Source organism: Falco punctatus (genome assembly GCF_963210335.1).
Source record: "Falco punctatus genome assembly, chromosome: 13".
Classification (NCBI taxonomy): domain Eukaryota; kingdom Metazoa; phylum Chordata; class Aves; order Falconiformes; family Falconidae; genus Falco; species Falco punctatus.
The window spans coordinates 14608099-14625569 of record NC_137593.1 but is presented as its reverse complement, the minus strand read 5'-3'; the positions used below and the strand labels follow the sequence as shown (position 1 = coordinate 14625569).

Below are 17471 nucleotides of genomic sequence, written 5' to 3'. Positions count from 1 at the left end.
CTTTGAAAATGGGGGTGGGGTGGGGGGGCGCAGAATGGTATGGCACAGGTGGTGTCTTTTTTTGCTGTCTGTCCTCAGCCCCTTTGCAGGGCCTATCAGGAGAAAGGGGTACCATTTCAATCTAACATTGCTTTCCTCTAGCTTAACCAGAGAAAGATCGGTAAGATGCTGGGCTAGGAAATGTAATCTCTATGTATTTTGTTGTTTGGTTGTTTTTGGGGGAAACTTTGTAAAGTTAGTACAACTCTGAATTTTATGTGAACGCTTTCATCCTTAAACTTCGACCAGTGGTCTGAAAAGCAAGGCGTTACTCGCTGCAAGATGCAGTGAGCCTTGAAACCAGAGCACGAGGCAGATGCCCAGGACTGAGCCTTGGCTCCACAGGAACGTAGCTGGTTTGAGAACTGGTCTTGACTGAGCTGGGAAAGAAAGGGATGGTCTCTCCTGGGCTTGGCTAGCAAAGCATAGGCGTGTAGCAAAGTGGCAGGGAGCCTGCCTGAACTGAGGGCCCTTGAAGTGTCACCACCGCCTTTGAAGTTGGCTGAGGAAGGTATGCATTGCCATCAAGCTGCAGCACGCAGTAGCGTATTCAGCCTGGGTGGTTTTATTTTTTCTTACTACGTAGTATTACTCCCTGACTTCCAGCCCTTTCAAGTGTTGATATGCAAAGGCAACTAGGAGGCAAGAATATGGGGTTTGAAATGTTTGTTAATAATTTGAAAGATATTAATCTGTCAGACCGCATGTGCTTTGGTAACTCTTGTATGTAACTATTAGCTTTTATCTTAATTGTGTGACTTAGCTTGTTCTTAAAAGCTCTGACATTGTGCTCAAAAGCCTCTGGGTGTGCTTCCCCAGCTCCTTGGGCAGGAGACCCGATACTCCGGGAGTCCTTTCGCAGCCTTACTGACTTTCTAACTATTGAGGTCTTTCCTGGACGGCCTTGAAATGGCACATTATAAGGCTGAGGTGAAGAGAGCTTGCATTTACTGTGGGTTTGTGGCTTGTTCCCTGCTGCGTGTTAGTCTGGGCAATGAGAATAAACTGTAGACTACTTTGTTGCAGGTTGCTCTGCTGCTGGACTTGAATTCTTCTTCTAGGCTGTGAAAAGAGACAAAGTGCTTCTCTGGTGTTAAATAACCATTGCCTTGCTGGTGAGGTTTAACAAAATCTAGCAAGCCTGGCTAATTAGTAGTTAGAGCCATCTCTAAAGGAGAAATAAGAGTACAAAGCGAACTGGGACTGGATTCATAAACAGAAGCTCCAGAATGGTTATTGCAATATGTTTGAGAGAGAAGCACAAAACCAACACAAAGCTTTCGTGATGGTAGTTCTGGGCGGTTGCATGGTAGTGCTTAAAAGGAGGCAGTTGGTACAAATTTAGGTTCTTGGTTGGACATCTGTAATGACCACTTAGTGCTGTGCCAGTTCCAGCGCTCTCGTACTGGTGCCACGCAAGCATCTGCTCCCAGCAGGCAGGAGAGGAGCATGATCTGGACTAATGAGGAAATTGTACAAACCATGCTGGTTATTGTTTTCCTTGGTGAGGCAGTGAAGTGCGCTCATGGCTATGGGCACTTGTATGAGCACTGTCTGATTTTGAAGAAAAAGCAAGTTCAGTTGCTGTATGGGTGTAGGACACCCTGGTGCCTGACCTCTGGAGGAGCAGTGGGTTGGCAGTAGCTGCCACCTTCCCGAGCCCTCCTTCGGCCGCCCCAGCCCTGCAGTGGGACCAGCTGGGTCTCTGCGCCGCTCCTTTGGCTCCCGTTCTGCAGTCGCTGAGCTCTGGCACGTGGGGGCTTTGGCACCCGGCTGCGAGGAGTCAAGTGCTAAGAGGACTAAGAGGAGGATGATTTGTCTTTACATGCTGTCATCGGGCTTTCCCCATGCTTGCACCAGACGGGGAAGTGAAGTCAGCAGACAACAAAAGGCTGGAGCAATAATGGCCTGGGGTGTTTTACTAATTCTTCCTCTGAGGTGTCTCGATTTGAACTGCCTCTGATTCATTGCTTGTTCCCCAGCAGAGCTCAGCCCTTCCTCCAAAACTCCCTGGCCTGGGAAATCCAAGGATATGCTTATTTATATCCCATCTCCGGTTTGCCTGGAAAAGGAATGGTCTTCTAGGTCAGCATGATGGTGGCTGTGGCGGGCAGGGAGGCAGCAGGGAGGGCTCTGAAGCGCAGCTGCATCTCAGACCCTCTCTGGGCAGCATTGCCTTCCTGCCATCGCAGGGCACCCATGGCTTTGCCATCACCACTGTATTGGCAAGGTTTTGCCCAGCCCCTGCAGCCCAAGCTTCTGATCTACTGCCCAGCCTTCGCCACCAGGCTGCACCTGGGGGGCAGTGGGTTGGAAAAGGTTGGAGGTGTCTAATCAATCGCTGGTCCAGGGGTCCCTGCCACTGGGGAAAGGGTGGATGCAAAGCACGCCTGCACTGAGCGCCTAAGGGGATTGGCTCCGCACTCCTGGCTCCCGTACAGGATGCAGCCTCGTGGTTAACAGCCCTGCATGTTAACCAGACCACCGAGCCCAGGAGCTGCCTCTGGGGCCACATCAGAGTCGGGAGCGCTTGGGGTACGTCAGCAGCACAGCCTCGCCAAGGGTCTTCTGCAACTGGCTCAGTTCCCTCAAACACTTTTTATGTGGTGGTTGCTCCTGCTCTCTCTGCTTTAGGAAATCCTGGAGCAGCGGGAGCTCTGACCCCTGTGCTGGGCCACGGGAGTATGCAGTATGTTTCCAGCCTGATGTCACTGCAGTGCCATCCTCCTTTGTTTGTCAGAGCTTGAATGCACAGAGTCCCTCAAGAGCCAGGCGGTAAGGAGGGAATTAACTGCTGCGGTAAGTGCCAGCAGCTCTCTGCCTGTTTCCCGGCTGCTGCAGGACCCTTCCAAGCCACCAGCACCCATGTCCTCTGCCTCTCTCCCTCGTGTCTCTGTCCTTTCTGTCTCACCTCTGCCACGTGAAGCCAGTAGCTGCTGGAGAGCCATCGTTGCTGCTTGCAGAGCTCAGCCCTCCAGCACACAGCAGCAAGGTTGGAGCCTGCACCTTGGAACCTCCCTCTCCCCGTGGCAAAGAGAAGCTGGGTGATGGCAGATGTGCTTGGAGAAGACATGCAGCGGTGCTCCGTGGCTCAGGAGTGCGTGCGACTGCTGGCTGTGAGGCAGGAGCTCTGGGAGCCTCTGCCTGACGTTATGGAGCATTGGCCATGTCTCTTCCAGGCCTCCGACCAGCACATCTCGCCTAGGGATGCTGATTCAGCAGCCGTGATATCAGAGCACAGCATTTCCCAGGGATGACAGAATAGCTGGGAGGAGGTGCAGCCAAAGGCACATACCCGCAGGACAAGGCTGGGGCTGCGAGTGTTTGCAGAACTCCCGCAGTGATCAGGAGGCCTGAAGCTCCTGCTTTGCTGCTGCTTCATCCAGGGATGGGCAAGCTGTGGAGGTCTTGTGCCTCCATTTTCCTAGCCAAAATCTGGGTTTGCGTCTCTGTTTATGCGTGGATAAGCCCTGGCAAAGCCTCTTGCTTGGGTCATGGTGCGTGAGTCCCACTTCATCACAGGGTGAGGGGCTCAGAGACACCCTGCTGCCGGGCTCAGCCCGCCTTGTGCAGTCGCTGCTGTAGGACTGCCTTGTTTCTCTGTGATGTGCCAGGCTTCCAGCTGTGCCTTCGTGCCTCTCGTGGAAAAAAGCCCAGAGCAGGGAGCCAGCCATGGCTGGCAGCAGCTCCACAGCCTGCTGTATGCTCCTCTGCGGCTTCCTCTGGGTGCTGGGGAGACATGGGGCCTCTTCCCCTCTGGAGTGCTGGGAAGAGGTCCCTGGGGCACTCCCTGGTGCTGGGGATGGCTTTACAGAGATGGAGACTGGGGCAAAGCTGATCCAGCAAACACCACGGTGCATGCGCAGGGACAGCCCCTGCCATCGCCTCCTGCCCCAGCCAGGCTTTCCCCCATCTTGCAGCGCCCATCGGACAAGCTCTTTCCGCTTTGGATTATCTCTCCAGGCGGACTTGGCTGCGAGCCCCACATTCCTTCCAGCCTAGCGCTGTCCTGAGTCCATGCCAAGCCCTGCGTGCTTCTGCTGTTGCTCGGGGCTCTGCTGGCCGGGTGAGCCCCACTCATGCCGAAGATCCTAACTGCTGTTTTCCTTGAGCTCCAGGATGCTGGTGCTTGGATGGAGGTTAGCCTGATGGACATCCCTGCTGCCCATCCTCGAGGGAGCAGGGCTGCTGTTCCCTCCCAAAGCTCACACTCTGCACATGTGGTTCCCCAGGGAAGGCAGGGCATATCCCCATCCCTTGGGGCAGATGCAGATGGGGCATCCCGTAGCTGTGAGTAGCAAGGCAGCCCTGGCCCTGCATTCCTCAAGCAGGGAGCTGAAAACACTGTGGGGCCTGGATCCCTGGTCTGACGGAGGAGCTCTGTGGGCTCCTCAAAGGATTAGGGTAAGCTTGTGGTGGGGAAGGGGCTGCTGGTCCCTCTGTCGTGGGTGGTGGGGACCAACACACCTTCCTTCACCCCCTCGGCTGTGACTTGAGCCTGTGTCCTGCTGCAGGGCTCAGACCTGGAGGCGTCCCCCAGGCTGGAGGACAGAGGGGACCCTGGCCCCCAGCCCAGCCCACTGCCGGCCGCCTCCCCTCCAGCAGAGCAGAGTTTGGCCTGATGCCCTGGGCCAGCCGGTCTGTGAGCTCTGGGGGCCGCTGCGGGGCTCCCTCATAGTGCAGCGGGTGCTTGGCAGCAGTGCAAAGTAACTGGGGGGTCCTAGCCCTGTGCTGCGGGGGGCAGCGGGGCCTGGGGGCGTCCCATCCCTGCCAGGGATGTCGGTTCAGCCAGGGGCTGGAGGTGTCGGGGAGCAGGGGCTGGGGGGAGCTGGGGCTGCTGGCTGTGCAGCCTTGTGGCGTGGGTGAGCGTGCTCAGCTGTTTGGCAGATGAGCAATGCACTCTCCCGGCCAAGCCCACAAGCTGCTAATTTTAGCGATTACATGAATTTTCCAAGCAGTCTCAAATCCCTTGGTGATTCAGAGCCACTTGGCTGTGCTACGCCTGCCACCCCGGCCGTGGGGATGTGCTGGAGGTGTGTAGCATGGACCGACCCAGAACTGTCCTGCCATCTGGGAGCGAGGCAGACCTCCCCAGAAATAAATGACGCTGCTGCTCTGGGGCTCCTGGAACCTCCCTGGCTGGTGGCATTTTGGGGCTGAGCTTGGCGTGGGGGAGCAGCAGGGCTTGTGCAAGGGGTTGCAGGGCAGACCGGAGCCCTGGGGGGGGAGTGGGGGTGACAACCCAGGCTGTGTTAAACAGAAGCGGCTCAGAGATGGTGGCCCAGGGTTGCCTGCTTCTGGCTCGGCCGGCCTCTGGCAGCCCCAGGCAGGGTTATGTCAAAGCGCAAGGGGTAATGCTGATTGGGACCACTTGCCATAAGAGCTCTAGCTCTCCTGGGCGCTCAGCAGTGTGCAGAGAAATGGCTGCAGGAGATGCTGGGGGCTCTTGGGCACGAGGGCATCTCCAGCTTGGGCTGTGACTGCTGGCAGCACCATGTGCTCTTGCTTTTCCCTGCACAGCAGCGTTTTTGCCGCTGTTTTTGGTGAGGAATCGGAAAGCTGTGTTTGCGCAGGTGAGGAGTGCTGGGGCTCTGGGGGAAGGAGCCACCTGCCCAGCTGTGACTGCAGGTTTCGCTGCCAGCCCCATCTCACAGGAGCACAGCGTCTCGCAGGTGCCCACACTTGGGCTCCATCATCCCCTTAGAGGTACAGAGACACGGCAGTGACTCCACACCATCCTGAGCTTGGTCTTGGGGTTCAGTGTTTCTCTGGCTGGCATGGCTGGAGGTGGAGAAGGTCCTCAGGGCACTGCTGGACCCTGAGGCTTTCCTGTGGTGCAAGGCTTGCTCCACTCCATCCAGAACCGTGCAAGCTTGCAACTACAGGGAGCAGCCTCCCTCTGTGAAACACTTATCTCACCCTCAATCACATCCACATGCTGTCTCAGGGAGCTGCCTCTGCTCCAGATGTGCAGAGCGTGTCTGCGCTGCTGTGCTGAGCTCTCACACCCTCTGCTTCTCTCCCTTGGGTGTAGCCTGGGGCAAGTGCCTCTGTGCTCACCTCGGGAGTGTCTCCTTCCCCTCCCCGCCGCAAGAGTGGTGCACGGGCTTGTGCCGTTACTCAGCCTTGCTTTATTTTTAGGGATGTCTTAAAAACAGACTCATGCTTCCCAGCCCAGAGTCAGACCCAGGTTCCCCAGGCCTGGGTAGAGGCAGTTGGGTCTTTGGCAGGGCTGTTTCTTGGGCTCCTCTGAACTGTTGGGCACTCTGAATGGCTCTAGGGACCATAACCTGATCACCCCCGTCCTGGGGGCCGGGTGTCTGAGGGTACCCACCATTGCCTCCCTGTTCCCCCGGCTCCCCAGAGCAGCACTGCTTGGAGGAAGCTGAGTGCGACATTCCTCTGTCGGACTGGGCTTCGGGTAGCGGTTTTTCGGAAGTGCTGGGGTTTAATTTCTGTGTTGCCTTGCTGAAAAGCTGTGTGCTTCTGGGATGAGTCAGAGCAGGCAGGAGCCCAGCAGCGCTGGCGCTGGCAGCAGGCAGACAGAGCCGGCGATAAGGGTGTGATAAGGCCACAAGCACCCTACCCTCATGCCAGGGCTGCAGGGAGCGGGCAGCTCCCAAGCCCGTGTCCTGACCTCCAGCTGCATTGCTGTCAAGGAAGCAGGGAGTTTATTTAGGGAACCGCGGTGCTGGGAAAATCTGCTGTGTCAACAGTGTGAGCTGAAGCACTTGCGGGTGGTGTTTTCAAAACGCCCCTTCTCTGTGCCCACATGCCTGGGCTTTGCCCCAGGAGCAGCCAGGGAATGGGGCCGGGGGGGGAGGGGGTAGCCCCAGCCTTGGTGCTCGCTCCAAGGCCAGGCAGGGGTCCACGGCCATCCGACATGTCCCATGGCAGCCGGGCTCCTCACGCAATCTGACATACCAGTGGTGGTTTCCTCCAGCTGAGGTCCCACTCCCTACCCTCTTCCCACGGTCTCTGTTGCCTTTCTCTGAGTCTGGCTGGAAACTCTTCCCTCCGTCCCTGCAGTCTGCTGTTTATGCTGGTTTGGGACCCTCTTTGAACAGGGTCCCGGACCCAGGCAGCACGCTGTGCCCTCCCAGCCCTCACAGCGTGGCATGCAGCACGTGGGGATGGAGGCAGCCTTCCTACCCCTCGCCGGCAGCAGCCCCATGCTGTTCCCATCTTGAGCAGCTCGTTAGCACTGGCTGGGACCTGAGCAGGGGCTGCTGTGGCTGGTGGAAACATGGGTGGGCTGAGACAGGATTAGACATGGTTAGGGAAATTCCAGCTGCCCCGTGGTTAGCACGGGGTTGATCTGGCTCAGGGAAGCCCAAAGGGGCCACGCACGGTGGCTGTCCTTGGCTGCTTCCTCCCCAGTATCTGTTCCCAGTGATTGCTGGACTGGAGCTCTTAGGAGAGGTAGGCAAGGGGGGGGACCTAGGCTGGGCGGCGGGGACCAAGGGCAGTCCTGTGCACCCATGTGGGGCTGGAGGGAGCAGGGGAGGGCTGGCAGCAAACGGCCCTGAGCAAGTGGATGGGACGGGCTCACACCTTGTTTTCCAAACACCCCTTGGTGCTGGGCTCCATCACCCGTGTGTCAGGGTGCATCACTTTGGGGTGGCAAAGCTGCCTGCAATTGGTGCTGAGGGGGCTTCTCGGTGCCTGCAGGCACGGCAGTGCTGGTGGGAGGCATGCTGGCTTGCCAAGGGCTCTCTGAAGCAGCCTGGCCTCTGGCTGGCACCAGCAGCAGCGCTGGCCCCTGCCTGGTGCCTGCTCCCCGGCCGGGCTGGGCGAGGTACCTGTGGGGCAGAGCCCCAGAGTGGGTGATTGTGGGTTCCTGCTCCATTTGGGTCTGGGTCTGGGGGGAGCGAACGAGAGCTGTGACCCTGGGTAGGGTTGGTGTGCTGCCTGCGCTGCCAGCGCTGCGCTGGGGCATGGTCAGACGTCCTGACACTTGCAGGAGCCACAGCCAGGGGCAAGCACTGTGCGTGTGCACTGAGGCAATGTACGGGGTGAACACGTGCCAGCAAAGGCAGGATCATGCCCAGGGGCCTGGTTTTGCCTCACCTGCCCCCACAGGTCAGGGCACCCAGCCGTGTCCCACTGGGGACCAGGGGGGATCTTGGGGCCGAGCTGCTACCTGGGTGCTGGCTAAGCATGTTCACGGGACCGTCCGCTTGTCTTCAAACAAGAGCACTGGGGTTCAGGAGAGGGAAACCCAAAACTCCATCCCTGAGACGCTTGCTCTGTTTGCTGAGGAAATAGGAGTTGTAAGCAGCTCTGCTCCAGCGCTTTCCCTAACCCGGACGCTGCCCCTGTGCTGATTCATTGATTTGGACGGGTTATATACTGGGAGGGGAAGCATGAACCACACTCGGCTCTCTTGCCAGCACGGAGCTGTGCTCACTCGGCGCTCGCAGCTGCAGGACACTCGGGTAAGTCTCCTCTCCGCTACCACCCGTGTGAGCAAACCCGGGCTCAGGGGACTCCCAGAGCAGCTCCAAGGGGTGGTGGTGTGGTGGCGGGATCTGCACGTTCAGCATCTTCTGATTTGATGGAGATGTTTGTCTTGCAAGGGTTCTCCAAAAAAGCGAGACCGCTTAGGCATCGTGGGAGCTGAAATAGTTACATAGGCGACATATCTTAAATAATAACCAATAGAGAAAATTAAGGGGGGCAAAGTAACATTTAGCAGGGCTGAAGTTAGGGCAGTGGGATGCTGAGGGTCTGAGCAGTAGGGAGTATTCAACCCCTTGGTCTGTAATCTTTTTGTCCCTAGAAGAAAAGAGATTAATTGTTTTCAGCTGCCTTTCCTGAAGGGTGCTCCAGCGTGGATGCTCACTGAGCAGCCTTACCAGGCAGTGACATGAGCAGGGCTTTTGATGTACAGAGTGTTTGGGGAAGTTTATAAATGGCTTGCTATAAACAAAGCTGTTCTTGGATGCAGATTGTTTCCATATGGGAAACATAAACCGTCCTGGCTTGTGGAGGGTTCCTCCCTCCCTGCCGGAGAGCAAGCATGTTCCCTGGAGGAAGCCCAGGGTGGAGGGCAGGGGCTGTGCCCCCGCACCCCCGGGGTGCCGTGCCAACCAGGGCACCATGCCCAGAACCCTGTGCTGCCAGATTTGCCCATCTGGCTGAGCGGTGCTCGGGGCCAGGAGAGCTACAGGTTTTCTCCCTCCCTCGTGCCACTTGAAGCTGCTAACAGGGTGCTGCTCCACGCCAGCCTGGCACAAGGCTACTGCTTTAATCTAGGGAGGGAGGACGCTCCCAGGCCAGAGGAGGGAGGAGATTGTGTCTATGGTGGCCATGCTTGTGGGGTGATGGAGGACCTCACTGTAAAGCCCTCACTCTCCCCAGGCTCCCCTGGGCACTACCCTTGGGACCAGCCACACCAGACACCCCGCTGTCATGGCCAAAATCAGCCAGGGCTGAGATCTGCTCGGGATGGGGTGCAGACAGGGCCACCCCCATACCCAGTCTGTGCTGGGGAGCTGGCAGAGTGTCCCGTTGACACAGGCTCCTCCAGGACTGAAGCTAAAGCACACCCAGGCAGGGGGTGCCCATGCTGCTCTTGGCTCCACAAGAGCTCAGAGCTGCTTACCATCAGGCAGAGCCAGGAGGGTGCGGGGGGGGAGCACCTTTCTTCCTGCCCACATCCAGCATCTCTGGGACCCTCTTGGCTGTGGGTGCCACAGGCTGGCCTGTGGTGCCAGGAGACCAGCACCGCTGATAGCAGCTCACCACGCTCGCTGCAAAACAGGAAACCACACTCCTGGCTGCTGCAGGAGCTGAGCGAGGGGGACGCCAGGGATGCCACTAATAGCTGTGGTATGGCAGCCAGGAACCACGGCCCCTGGATCTGTCCTGCTCTGCACTCCTGCCTGGGCTGTGCCCAGCCCTGCCTGCCCCCAGGCTTCCTCGCCCACCCTCCTCTGCCTTGCTGTCATGCTGGGGGCAGAATGGCCACCACCTCGGTGACCTTGTCCAGGAAGAAAGTAGCACCCATTCCTGGCAGGGGCCCTGGGAGCTGGGAAATCGCAGGGGCTGAACTCCCCTCCTTTGTTTTTGCTGCAGGCCCAATGGAGCACAGAGGCTGGCAGTGGTGGCTGCTGCTGCTGGCGGGCAGCCAGCTGGCTGGTGGCCAGTGCCCAGAGCAGTGCCAGTGCATCCGCACCGCTCAGGTGGAGTGCTCCGGTGCTGGCATCACCGCAGTTCCCAGCCCCATCCCTGCAAACGCCATGACCCTCCAGATCATCAACACGCGCATAGCCGAGCTGGGTGATGCATCCTTTGGCAACGCCTCCCTGCTGATCGGGCTGCGCATTGAGAAGAACAACCTGTCGCGCATCAGCCCTGGGGCCTTCCAGCACCTGCCTGACCTGCGCTACCTCAGCCTGGCCAGCAACAAGCTGCAGGAGCTCCCTGTGCAAGTCTTTGAGTCCCTGGGCAAGCTGGAGTCTCTGCTTCTTTCCAGCAACCAGATCCTCCAGGTTGAGCCTTCCCACTTTGCCCACCTGAGCAACCTCAAGGAGCTGCAGCTGCACGGGAACAACTTGCAGCAGCTGAAGGAGGGGGTGTTCGACCAGCTCACCAGCCTCACCAAGCTCAACCTGGCCAGGAACAACATCGACCGCCTGCCGCGCCGGGCCTTCGAGCGGCTGGCGCGGCTGCAAGTGCTGCGGCTCTATGAGAACCGGCTCCGGCAGATCCCGGCAGGTGCCTTTGATGGGCTGCCGGAGCTGCAGGAGCTGGGGCTACACCAGAACCAGCTGGAGACACTGTCCCCGGAGCTGTTTGTGCACAACGGGAACCTGCAGAAGCTCTACCTGTCCAACAACCTTCTCACCGCCCTGCCAAGTGGCATCTTCTTGCCCCTGCATGCCCTGGCCAAGATCACCCTGCACGTCAATCGCCTGCGGGACATCTCCCCCAGCGCCTTTGGGCCCATGCCTGACCTGCGGGAGCTGTGGCTCTATGAGAACGAGCTTTCCACCCTCCCTGCTGCCGTCTTCAGCAACCTCACCCAGCTGCAGCTCCTGGTCCTCAGCAAGAACCGGCTGCAGTCAGTGGTGCCAGGGGCTTTCCGAGGCCTGGGGGAGCTGCTGGAGCTGTCACTGCACTCCAACGCCCTGCGCCGTTTGGATGCCCAGGCACTGGAGGGGCTGCCCAAGCTGCAGAACATCTCCCTGCACCACAATCAGCTGCAGATGCTGCCACGGGGCCTCTTTGGGGCCACTCTGGGGCTGCGGCACTTGCAGCTGCACTCCAACGCCCTGGAGTACCTGCCCGCCGGCATCTTCTCCCCACTGGCTGCCCTGCGAGAGGTGAAGCTGCACAACAACTCCTGGCGCTGTGACGAGGGCATCCTGCCTCTGCGGGGCTGGCTGAAAGACAACCCCCACAAGGTGGGAGAGATACCCCCGCTCTGTGCCCAGCCTCCTGCCCTGCGGGGAATCCCTATTGCCGGGCTGCTGCAGGACCAGGTCCTCACCTCCCGGCCCCCCACTGCCTCCCCCCATCCCAGCAGCTCGCTCCCCCCTCACCCCTCTGAGGTGGCATTGCCGGAGGGTGCCCGGACGGAGCCCCCCATTGGGCTGCCAGTCTCCCCACGGCAGGAGCAGAAGGAGGAGGAGGAGGAAGAAGAGGAGAGGGGGCAATGGGGGCTGACACGCATGCAGAGCGGGGTGGTGGTGGCGGTCATCGTGCTGGTGTGTGTGGCCCTGCTCACTGCTTTGGTGGCACTGGTGGTCTATGGCTGTAGGAAGAAGAGCCACGTCGTGCTGATGAGGATGAAGGCGCCCAACGAAGCCTGAGCACACCCGGTAAACCCAGGGGGGAGCGATGCTGGCAGGGCATCCCCTCCCTATGGGGCCAAGGGACATGACAGTGGCTCTGCATCAGCTGCCCTGGCTGATTGGGATGGGCCAGCATCACTCTGCTGCGCGTCCCTCTGTCCTCTGCTTTGCCCTGCTCCTGCTCTGCAGCAGGGTTTCCCCCGGGTGACCTCCCATGGCTGCCCTCTGTCCCCAGCCACTCCTGCCTCCAGTGCAGCCTCTGTGCTCATTCCCTGCCCAGGGGGCAGCGGCTGGGGTGCGGGGTGCTGAGAGGGACCCCTCCAGCAGGGAGACACACCCTGGCTACGATGGTGCTTACCCCAAACAACAGGACTTCCCCATCCTTCACCTTGCATCACCCCCTCTAGCACTGCTTACCCTTGCACTGCCTGCTGCCCACCCCAGCCCCTCTTCCCACCCCCAATCTGCCTGCAATGCCTTCAGCCTCTGCCTCTGCCCGTGCAGGTGGGTGCTAGCGGTCACGCAGGGCCAGGAGCTGAGCTGGCACCATCGCCCCCAGCACAGCTGCATGTCCTTGTGCCGCTTTGTAGCTCGCCTGCATCCAGGTGGGGATCCCGGCGGGGCTGGGCTGGCACACCCCAAGTGACTCGGCTGCATCCAAGCTGCCCTCCCTGCCTTGCAGGCAGGACGGGCCAGAGCACCGCCAGCATCTTCTCCTTCTAAGCAGCCTCCTGCCCACCCCGCCTTGTGCATCTCCTGCCAGGAGTGCCGCGGGGCAGCGTGCTGGTGTCTGGGTGCAGCAGCAGCCCCCGCAAGGCCTCACTGCAACCTGGTGCTAACCCTCCTCTGGCCATGCCCCTGCCTCCAGCACCCTGCCCCAACCCCATGGGTGGCCAGGGGGCTTGCACTAGCCCCTGCTGGGGGGGAGTTACAGGGGTGGGGCAGTGGGTGTGAAGTGTCTGCCAGGGGCTCTGAAAGGCTCCTGTGCTTGTGCCCAGGGCTCCTGGAGCATGCCGGGGCTGCTCCTGCTGCACTCCATCCCTGGTCCTTGCTGCCTCGATATCCTCCTGCCTCCTCCATCAGCTAGTGAGCAGCCTGGCCCTGTTCTGCTCGGCAAAGCTTCTTCCTCTTCCTCCCTTAAGTGTCCTCCTGTATGTGTGCAGCCCTGCTGCCTGCTCGCAGCCCACAGGCAACGGGGATGCTGGCAGTGCACAGGGGTCAGAGGGTCGGGGGGTCAGCAAGCGCTGGTAACTGCAATTTGTAGATGCGTGCTGCGCCATCCCCTCGCAGCATCTACACCCAGCAGCCACCCTGCCTCCTCCAGCTGCAGCACGGCCATGGAGGGGTCCAGCTCACCTCTGTGTGCAGTACAGCAGCACCACGCTGTCTGGGATTGCTACCATGGGATGAGGGTCACGTTTGGAGTGCACCCCATAGTGCTGGATACTCACAGTGCTCCAGGAGCGCCGGCACAAGCAGCCCCATGCTCGTGCACATGATGGGATGCTCTTCTGGGCTGGGACCTGCACAGCGACAGGAGGCACAGGACTGTGCTGTGGGGCTGTTGGGTGCTGCTCTGTGACCTCTCCATTAAAGTGCAGTTGTCCACCCCCAGTGCCATAGAGCTCTTTATTCACTCCGCTGCAGTGTGCAACTGGGGAATGACCCAGCAGGGACAGGAACTGTTTGATTTCCATTCGTAAGATGTTTATGTTGAGGAAAAGCCCATACAGGCTGGTGGGCCTGGGACGGGGGTAGTGGGCTGTGGCTGCAGAGCCTCTGCCGGTCCCTGGGCTCCAACCTGAGCTGAGGGGCCAAGGAGGGCTCAGCCACCCCCCAGCAGCAGGATGGCTTTTGGAGAATGAGCTGAGACCTCAGCAAGTTTCTCAAGGGAGACACTGCCTGCCTCCTGCGCAGTCTTACTCCCCGGGGCAGAGTGCCGACGTTTTACTCAATGCCAGCTCAGGGTGGTGGGGAGCTCGCTTGGCTCCCTTCAGAGCTGGCTGCTGGTGGTTTGTGTCATCTGAGTTTCTCCATGTGTCACTGTCGGCTCCGTCAGTCTGGCTGAATGCATGTAAGTGTCCCCTCTTCTACCCCTGGGGGTTCTTCCATGACCACTGTCACCCCAGCCTGTTCACCCTTAAGGTGGTGTAAGCTGCTCCCGTGAGCAGGTTGCAAGCTCCCAGGGAGTCAATCTGGTCCACAGGTCCCTCTGGCCACTCCACCGCTGGCTGGGTGCACTCATGGGCTGAAGAACACCTGGTGCATCTCAACATGATGGTCCCAGGGTGGTCCCCTCCCCACGGCAACACCTTGCCTTGTTAAGCTGTGCCTGGTCCCCTCCCTTGTGGAAGGAACATTGCTACCACCATTTCCCAGTGAGATTTAATAAACTTCAGGGGGTCTCTTGGTGGGGCTGCTGGAAGCAAGTGTGCTGACCTCCATATGGGACTGGTGCCACCCATGACAGCAGTGCCCTGCTACTGTCCCTGGGCCAGTGGACGTCTGGGGCAGGGACCCCACTTCCCTGCTGGGACCCCACTTTCCTGCTGGGACGCTCACTGGCGGCTGCCTCTGGCCTCACCTCCAGTCCCTCTGGGGCTGGGTTATTTTCTGAAGCACTCCAAGGACACGGGTTGTTGTTGTCGATAAGCAGCGAGGGGCAGCTCCGCCCCAGCAGGAACAGCTTGTCAGCCAGCTTCCCATCCGCCCCAGAAAACACTGTCCCATCTCGGCGAGCAGCGTCCCTGCAAACCTGCCCCAGGCTTGGTGGCAGTCTCCACGATGCCACATTTGGTAAGTGGTGGCCACAGGGCTCGGGTAGTTTGGGGGGCCTGGGATGGGTGGGAGCCACTGTTGGCTCTGGTGAAAACACATGAAATGGTGGAAAGGAAAAGCCAAGCCCCACACTGCTCTCAAGTGCTGGCATAAGCCTTGGATACCCCCACTTGTGCTGGGGTCTGCAGGTGGGCATTGCTGTAGGGTGGGCAGCATCCCCATCACGCAGCAGCACTGGCATGCATCCCAAGTAGGGAGGGACTGGCAAAGCTCTGGAGGCTGCTGTCTCATAAAATGCCTCCAGTGGGCTGGGAACAGGTATTTGGCCAAGCTGAGTATCCCTCAGGCATTTTGATGCTTCTTTGGTTGCTTGCAGAGAAAGAAGTACTTGATGGGCCGTTAGAAATACAACCAGTGGAGTCCACTCCTTTTGTCACTGAGTGCAGAGCAGCCCTGCAGCATTGTCCCCACCACCCAGTGTGTGCAGCACATCCCCCTGTTTCACATGCTCCCCTACCCCACAGCTCAGCTTCGTGCGCATAAGACATCTCATGAGGCCACAGGTTCCCCCCAAGACCCCCATAGGACAACACGGGTCTCACCTTGGCCGCTGCTCTGTGAGATGTGGGGACCTTTGGTGAGGGTGGCACGGCCCCGGTTGTTACAGGGTGGGCTGGAGTGGGACTGGGGTGCAGGGGAAGAGCCCCAACCCACTACATGGGACAGGTGGGGAGAGATCTGGGAGGGACATGCTCCTCGTTCCTGCAAGGGGAGTGCTGGGGTGGTGTGGGCAGGTGGGCCCAGAGGGGTGCCCATGGCCGGGGCAGCTGCCCATACTGGCAGTGCTCCAGAGGTTGCTCCTGTTGCATTTCCGGCTGCAGAAGCTGCTTCCCCATCAGCACCCACCTGTGGGTGCAGATTTCTGCCTTGCCGAGGCAGGGGATAAGGTCTGGCTCCTTCTCTAGTGCAGGCTGGTGGTCCACACACTGCTGGGGCTGGGGTCCCTGCTGGTGGGGGGGCTGCCGCCACCCTGCCCCCCCACCTGCCAGTGCTACGACACCTCTAAAGTCTTCTGCTCAGAGAAGAGGATGCAGGAGATCCCGGCAGGCCTGCCAGGGAATGCCACCCAGCTCTTCTTCGTGGAGACAGCCCTGAGCAGCATCCGCAGCGGGGCCCTGGGCTCCAGCACCGCCCTCACCAAGCTGGTCTTCCTCAACAATGACATCCAGGAGCTGGAGGCAGGCGCCTTTCGGGGGCTGCCCAGCCTCGCTGAGCTGGAGGTGTCGGGTAATCCCTTGCCAGCGGTCAGCCTGGGAGTGCTGGTGGGGCTGCCCAGCCTCAGCAAGCTCTCCCTAGGTGCCAACGCCATCCGCTCCCTGCAGCCCGGGCTCTTCGCCTCCGCCTGCCGCCTGCGGGAGCTGCGCTTGCCGGCAAACAAGATCGAGGCGCTGCCCCCCGGCATCTTCCGCCCCCTCCGGCACCTCCAGACCCTGGACCTCTCACAGAACATCCTGGCTGAGCTGCCCGCTGGGCTGCTGGCCCCCCTCGCCACCCTCCGCCTCCTCAAGCTCAGCGATAACCTGCTGGTGCAGGTGCCCCCCGGTGCTTTTGGGGCGCTGGGCCTGCTGGCCGAGCTCCACCTGGATGGCAACCGGCTGGAGGAGCTGCCGGCCCGTGTCTTTGCCGGGCTGGGGGGTCTGCGGCGGCTGCAGCTGCAGCACAATGCCCTGGGCAGCCTGGCCCCTGACATCTTCACTGGTCTCCCCAACCTCACCACCCTCAGCCTGGAGGGCAACCGCCTGGCCACCCTGCCTGCCGCCCTCTTCACTGGCACCCCTCACCTCCTCCACCTCTCGCTGGCTCACAACCGGCTGGAGACGCTGCCCCAGGGGCTCTTCGCCAACCTGTCGGCGCTGCAGACTCTGGTGCTCTCACACAATGCCATGGTCCACCTCCCTGCCGGGCTTTTCCAGGGGCTGGTGGGACTGGAGGTGCTGCAGCTGAGCCACAACAACCTCTCCAGCCTGCCGGCGGGGCTGCTGGCTGGGCTGCCCCTCCTCACCGCCCTGGCGCTGGACCACAACCACCTGGCCCACCTGCCCCCAGGGCTCTTCGATGCCAACGAGGAGCTGGCACGAGTGGGGCTGGCCAGCAACCCCTGGGCCTGTGACTGCCGCCTCGCCTACCTCCTGGGCTGGCTCCAGGACTTTTCCAAGCCCCTCATCGATATGCAACCCTCCTGCGCCAGCCCGGCCGCTCTCCAGGGACGGTCCCTGCTAGACGTCCCCCGGGGGCAGCTGGGGTGCCCGGGAGCCCCTGGTGTCCCCCTGGAGGAGGGCTGGCATGGGCAGCCAGGGGAGGATGCTTCAGGGCAATGCACCTACAGCAACCCCGAGGGCACAGTAAGCATGGCCTGTGATGCTACCAGCTGCCACCAGATCAGCCTTCAGCTTCCTCCTCCTCCTCCTCCCAGGCAGGCAGCAGGGCCGGGGCTGGTGTACCAGGGTGCCTGGGTGCTGCGCTCCCGCTGTGGCACGCTGCAGGTCAGTGTCCTTGTCACAGCGCAGAATGGGGATGAGGCCACGTCACCATGTGTCCCCTCTGCACCCTAGAGCTCGGGCAGGCGCCTGCTTCTGCTCTGCTCTTGCATCGGCAACCCCTGAAGCGGCCTGGGGAGCAGCACCCTGGTCATGCTGTGCTACCCTTACCAGAGGCACTAGCTGCCACCGAGCTCTCCTCAAGAGCTGGACTGGCGGTATTCATTCTCCCAGCTATGCGTTTCCTGTGTATTTTAAATATAATTAAAATGTATCTATTACTTGTGTGCAACCAGTGCCCACGGTGGAGCGAGGA

General features: G+C 60.2%; 2 protein-coding genes across 5 annotated transcripts; both read left to right on the top strand.

Moving 5' to 3' along the window:
* The first annotated feature begins 17 nt into the window (after window positions 1–17).
* On the top strand, window positions 18–13450 carry LRRC15 (leucine rich repeat containing 15). Of its 3 annotated transcripts, XM_080410091.1 has the most exons (3): window positions 4482–7461; window positions 8308–8477; window positions 10120–13450. In XM_080410091.1, the coding sequence occupies exon 3, from the start codon at window positions 10125–10127 to the stop codon at window positions 11856–11858; it is 1734 nt and encodes a 577-aa protein (XP_080266217.1). In that variant the 5' UTR covers window positions 4482–7461; window positions 8308–8477; window positions 10120–10124; the 3' UTR covers window positions 11859–13450. The 3 variants fall into 3 exon arrangements, with proteins under 3 accessions (XP_080266218.1, XP_080266219.1, XP_080266217.1); XM_080410092.1 differs by lacking the exons at window positions 4482–7461; window positions 8308–8477 and adding an exon at window positions 18–4443; XM_080410093.1 differs by lacking the exon at window positions 8308–8477 and having other exon boundaries at window positions 4481–7461.
* Window positions 13451–13544: 94 nt separating this feature from the next.
* Window positions 13545–17437, top strand: CPN2 (carboxypeptidase N subunit 2). 2 transcript variants are annotated; one of them, XM_080410096.1, is made up of 2 exons: window positions 13545–14636; window positions 15589–17437. In XM_080410096.1, the coding sequence occupies exon 2, from the start codon at window positions 15707–15709 to the stop codon at window positions 17228–17230; it is 1524 nt and encodes a 507-aa protein (XP_080266222.1). In that variant the 5' UTR covers window positions 13545–14636; window positions 15589–15706; the 3' UTR covers window positions 17231–17437. The 2 variants fall into 2 exon arrangements, with proteins under 2 accessions (XP_080266222.1, XP_080266221.1); XM_080410095.1 differs by having other exon boundaries at window positions 15584–17437.
* The last annotated feature ends 34 nt before the right edge of the window (window positions 17438–17471 follow it).